This window comes from Monodelphis domestica, chromosome 1, assembly GCF_027887165.1.
Source record: "Monodelphis domestica isolate mMonDom1 chromosome 1, mMonDom1.pri, whole genome shotgun sequence".
NCBI lineage: Eukaryota > Metazoa > Chordata > Mammalia > Didelphimorphia > Didelphidae > Monodelphis > Monodelphis domestica.
In genome coordinates, this window is record NC_077227.1 from 487435873 (window position 1) to 487441872 (window position 6000).

The 6000-nt window shown below is 43.6% G+C and overlaps 1 protein-coding gene across 1 annotated transcript in view; it reads right to left on the bottom strand.

Moving 5' to 3' along the window:
- The window catches only part of CDH4 (cadherin 4), a 1204972-nt gene extending 1199402 nt beyond the window's left edge, over positions 1–5570 (bottom strand). Inside the window, exons 1-2 of the mRNA XM_007475618.3 lie at positions 5389–5570; positions 2220–2331 (exon numbers count right to left, since the gene is read on the bottom strand). Of these exons, the coding sequence (XP_007475680.1) occupies positions 2220–2331; positions 5389–5445 (169 nt within the window). The 5' untranslated portion in view covers positions 5446–5570. The remainder of the gene's footprint in view (positions 1–2219; positions 2332–5388) is intronic.
- Between the last annotated feature and the right edge of the window lie 430 nt (positions 5571–6000).

Sequence of the window (6000 nt, forward strand, 5' to 3'; positions counted from 1 at the left end):
GTTTAAGGTATAATGAGTTTGGACAATAAAAAAAATGTCAAACACAAATGAAAACATAAGTCTGAGTATGGTATGTGTTTACTTAAGTATTTATGTAATCCCATGGCCTACCCCTTTAGATATAAACAATAGAAGTTTATATGCAATTCCATTCAATTCAATAAACATTGTTCAGTGTCTAGTATATGCAAGACAATGTAAATAGAAAAGAAAGAAGCAAACTTTGCCCTCAAGAAATTTATAATTTACTGGAAAATTATGTCTTTTTTTTTACATAGGACTGATAGACAGATAGGCAGATAGAAAGATAGATCCATGAAAGTCCAAATGATAAAGTAAACAGAAAATTGGCTTTAAAGTCATGAAAACTTGGGTTCAAGTCCTGAATCTGGCACATGCTGGTGACCTTGTGTAAGTTATTTCTCAGTGTTAACGGCAAATCTCTACTTCTTTGTTACAGAAAAAGTGCTGAATCACAATAATACAGGTTGTTTTCTCAATAGGATTCACTACATTGATAGAATTACATCTCTGAGTTAGAAACAAAATAGTAATACATAAGTGAATGAATAAACCCATCCCATATAGTGTATCACACTCATGCTGGGGGGGGGGGATATTTGGGAGTGTAAAGGGCCTCAAGGAGACACAATAAGTATTCTGTTAAACTTTATACAAGAGTTAGCTAAAAGAGAATTCTTAATTTTTAACAAGACTATGTAGATATATTTATCCTCAACAAATTAAAGATTCCCACACAGGATATGCATCACACTGTAAAATAATTTCACATATGCAAACATTGTTGTGATCTTTTAGTGATCTTCTTTATCTCATTAACCTAATATCAAAAACTTTTTCACTTTTCCATTTTCTATTACCTTCTACCTCATGAAGACATAAATATACCAAGTGCCTACAAATTTTCCGTCGATCAATGAAGTATTCAATATCATCATCTGACTGATTTAGAAGTCATCTCAGATGTTTGCTGATGAGTTATAAGTAAGAGACAGTACAGTCAGTTAAAAAATCCTGATTGACAGTCCATGACGATGCAAACAAGCAGACAGATTATATCAGCAAAGAAGTTTGCTCTCTCTCAAAGGGCAACAAACTAGAAGTGAAGTCCAAATTTCACTACCAACTTCCAATAAATCTAAACACCATAGTTGCTTTTTGTTTCCAAAAGAAAACTATGTAGTACCACCTCGGTGACAAACTGTTAGGAAAGTTACGAGTTAGATAATATAACTCCTGTGTTTTCTGACTGCCATGGAAACAAGTTATTTGATAATGTATATAGTCATAAATGTTGAAATTTAACAATTCATTGTCTAAACTTCCCAATCACCTTTACTTTGAATTCTGAGAAAACTCTATTACAATGGGAGAATCTGGAATAGATAAGGAAGACATAACTTAATGTATTAAATATGAGGTTTCTTCTTAGAGAAGAAAAACTGATTTATTTCTTTTACCATGCAAATATAAAGTTTAATTAGTTTGGCTTGAAAGGGAAACAGATCAATATCCAGGATGGTCTATTGTCATTTCAATTTTGAAGCTGTCTTAGAGTTTGCCATCACAAAAGTGAATATAATCCTGCAATTACTATAAAGCTAATTGGTAGTTTCTTCTTGCATGTGTGTTTTCTTGTTGTCAGTGGGGCAGTAATGAAAATGAATGCCACATTTGTGAACAGAATGTCTGTAGGCTTGTTTACCACATTTGCGACAACAACGTCTGCTTTATCATGCATTTCAAAGCAGGGATAATTTAAGAATCCTGAATTTCATACATAAAAATACTTGGGAAAAGTCTCATCTGCACATTATTTGGGTGAGGTTACATGCCATTTTCATTTTCTTGGCCAGGAAATGATTTATCTCATTTAAAAATGACAGAAATTCTGAATAATTTTCAAAAGATTCCAACTAACTTTCAGGTAACCAATTTATACTTTGCTCACCTCAGAAACACCATTTGGGCAAAGATAGGTACAGAAGAGTACCAAAAGTCTTGATTTCAAAATAATAGTGATAATAGATGATCTTTGTGTAACACTTTGAGAGCTTTAGAGACCTTTATCTCATTTAAACCTCAAAATAATTTTGAGAAATAGTCACAAAACATATTACCACTTATATTTTGAAATCTGAATGCTCTTCACAATTGAGAATATCATAACTTATTTCTACCACTCCAGGGCCCCCTACCTTTAAGTAACTTCTCTCCTTGCAGAACATTTTGGGAGATTAATGCAGTGTAAGCTTCTTCGGAGAAACCCGGTTTGCAGGCTGCTCTGGCTGTAAGATTCCCACTGTGGGCCTGAGGGTAGAGAAATATATTTTTTTAAATAATAAGCGAATGAAAAATAGGTAAATGGATAACATGATCGTGTGCTCTGTCTCTGTGAGAGCTAAAGAGTTTGGAAGGGGCTTCAAACTGAATTATAGAGGTCTTTCCCAGACAATCTGAAAACATGGATTCTCAGCTGTCTAAAGTTATAACTGAAAAGGAGAGCTACTGAGAGAATGTCAGGCAAGACAGGGAGGTATTATTCAGGAAGACTAAGCAGGACATTCATTGCATGCAAGCTTCAGGGAACCATTCCAATGGGGCTGATTAGGCAGACAGCAAGGAATGGGTTTTCTACATAACGACAAGTCACTCAAGAACAGCATGCTGACTGAGGGGTTATAGGAACTTCCCGACTTGGATCAGATGGGTTCAAGAGCTTAGTGATGAGTAAAAGAGGGGCTGGAAGGAGCACAAACACTTTTCCAGGCAATCTTAGAGCTAACTCTTTCCTCAAAAGCCCAAGGGACTTAGTGTCCCACCCAACTCCTCTCCGCAATTTTTGGCTCTGGGACCTGGGAGGAGAAGGGGAAGTTGAAAGTCTACAAGTATGAAGGAAAATCTCTAAATCACAACCCCCCCCCAAACAAACACACAAACAAAAATCCTGTTGATGGGACATTATCACTTAAAGTAAAAGAGACAGGTAGACACTCAAGAGTTTGTTCACAAGCTGCAAAGGGACAATATTAAAAAGCTTGTATTCTCGTTTAAAGGAGGCAAAGAATGTAACCTGCTGGCAGATTCAAAGTAGCAGCTCTCCTCACCACCCACACCCTCACCCCCATGAGGGACTTCTACTCTGTCTCCATATTTTAGAAGCCAAAGAAGGAAGAACACCAGCAGGTTCTTTATTGAACTTGACCCCTGCAGTTCTTTTCCCTCCGGGATCCAGGTTGATCCTATCTGAATGTTACAGTGCATAAGGATGGGTAGTAAGCACTAGCATTCTTCAAAAACAGTGCAGTGAAGACAAGGGCCAAATACACCCCCTAAAGCAGTTAAAGAGATTAAAGGACAACTAATGTAAGAAGTATTTCTGCAAATATGGAAGTTCACTATTATGGCAGGCATTTTTTTCAACTGCATCAAACACGCCTCTTCTTTGACTTTACAATACACAAAAATCATCAGTGTCATTTCTGTTCCAATCCCAGCTGTGAGAGTTGCCAGTTCCCCAGACCTCAGCTGTCTCTGACAAGATGGGCAGAGTTCCGAAGAAGCTGTCGGGAAGGTCTGGACAGCTCTAGGGCTCTAGGCTAGGGTAGCCAAGGAAACTAAAAGGACCAGGTGCTGCTTCCTTCTCTCATTCCCTAACTAACCACTCATCTAGGCAAAAACTTGTGGCATTATGTGTCAACCACCTCCCCCACCCCCCAGCCCCAAATAGAAACCTCTTCAAAGGTCTGGATAGGGGCTGCTTTCTCAATTGCAAAACAGACCAAAGGCACGCCCAAAGCTTTTAGTTAGTTGGCTGGGCTATCACACACTAGCACAAAGTTTAGCCCCAGTTCTTCCATGTAAGGGTGTCTGTTATGAGTGCATAATTCACACCAGGCTCTTCCTTTCCATGGTTTGAAAACAAACATGTTGACTAGTTTCTTTTGTTTATTTCTGAGGTTGAAAAGCTATGCCAGGTACCTCCTTTTAAGGAGATTTTTTTTTTTTTTTGCACAAATCTTCCAGATTCACTCTGTTCTTGGACTCCCATTAGGTTTTTGCCCTTCATCCACACATTTCCCAAATCTGTGGACCTGGTTAGAGTCTACCCTAAACCACCACCCTGGATTATTAGACTCAAATACTACCCTAAGCCAATTCAGGGTACAATGGGAGGGAAAAAATAAAGATATCCTCTCCAAAGGGAGAAGAGTGCCAGTGATAACAGGGGGGGTTGAATGGCCCCATCTAACACTAGAGGAAGAAAGGACCAAGTCCAAATCTGTTCTCCGTATGGAGTCCTTGTTATCTGCACAGATTATTTTTTTTAAAGGCAAAAAGCATTTCAAAGATGAACAGTAGGAGAAGTGAGGAAAGGACACTGTCTGTTACTGACCCCAACTCCCACTATTTTCCTATGCTGTGGGAGTGCTTCAAAACCTCTCACAGCCAAGACTCCAAAGTTAAGTAAATACTTTAGCTTCTACATGCCTCGTGGGGTCTTGGGTGTTAAGGAAGTATATGTGAATGATGTGTTTTTGTATGTAGTGGAAGAATCCCAGAGGTCTGCCCATACTCACCTGCAAATATTATTTATTTATTTCCTGAGAAATCAGCGGAGCTTGTGTTGCTCCATCTGAGCAAAGCCCAGAGCAAGGGGCAGCAGAGTTGGAGATTCTCCACTATACACCCTCACCCCTTCCCCACCCAGACACTTCCCTCTTCCAGATGCTAGCGAAACCCTGTTTTCCTTCCCATACCCAGCTCCAGGCTAGGTTCACCAACTCCACAGCCTCCCTGGCTCCCCTACTAGACCTCGGCTGGCTCCGTGCATCCAAGCCCAGAAAAGCAGATGATGAAGAGGAAAGAGTCTTAGCTGGTTCAACTGTAGGTAGCGTAGTAATACAAATAGAAAGAACCCAGTTCTGTGTGCCAGATCGAACGAACCTCCCCTGCCTTGTGCTTTCAAACAGCCCTTCAGTTCAAGAAGCGACAGAAGGGGCTTGGGGGTTGCCAGCACCAATGAATGGATGGATGGAGGAGGCTCTGTGTGTGTGTCTGTGTGTGTTTTGGAAAGCATGCCAGCAATTTCAGTCGGGAGACACCGCTACACGCCCGGACTCAGAAGGACATACAGTGTAGGGGTGTATGTGGTGTGTCTCTGTGTGTCTGTGTGTGTGTGCGCGCGTAGAGAGAGCAAGCGAAGCCTGCGCCACCCCCGGCCGCCACTGCCTCCCCTCTGCACCCCAAAGAGCCCGAGGCTGAGGAGAAGGAGGAGCAGGAGTGAGAGGCAGCAGAGCAGGAGGAGGGACCCATAGTCGCTCTACAGCTGCAGCCGCGGGCGACCAAGCGGGGCATGAAACTTACCCGGAGCGAGCCGTAGACCGACAGCAGCACAAGTAGAGTTCCAGAGCCAATAGTCATTTTCCCCGCTGCGCCCGGGCGCTTGCACGCGCCGCTGCCGCTGCCCTCGCCGCCGCCGCCGCCGCCGCCGCCGCCGCCCCCGCCGCCGCCGCCGCCTCTGCTGCCGCTGCCGCTATCCCGCGCCAGCTCCCGGCTCCCAGCCCAGCAGCGCAATCCCCGGTCCCCGCCCCCCACCCCCTCCCGCCACCCCCACCTTTTTGGTCCCTTGCCTCCACCTTCTGGGGAACCCAACTCTCTGGCTGTCTCTCGCCCGCTCGCTCTCCCTGCTTTTTCCCCTCCCTCTCTTGGTCTCTCCTTGGCGTGCGCGCTCGCTCTCTCTGCCGCCCGCTCCTCTTTTTCCGCCTGGTCTGAACTGCAGGTGAAACGCGCTCCGTGCAGCTCCAGCAAAATCCCCGCCCCTCAAGCCCGGCCCCGTTCGCCTTGGACTGACAGGGAGCCTTAAAGGAGCCGCACGCAGCCTCCGCCAGTGCCTTCAAACGTCTACCCGCAGTAGCTGCCTGCGCGACCACCTAGTCTCACCCCTACAGTCTCGCCCCTTGCCCTTAAATCTCAAGC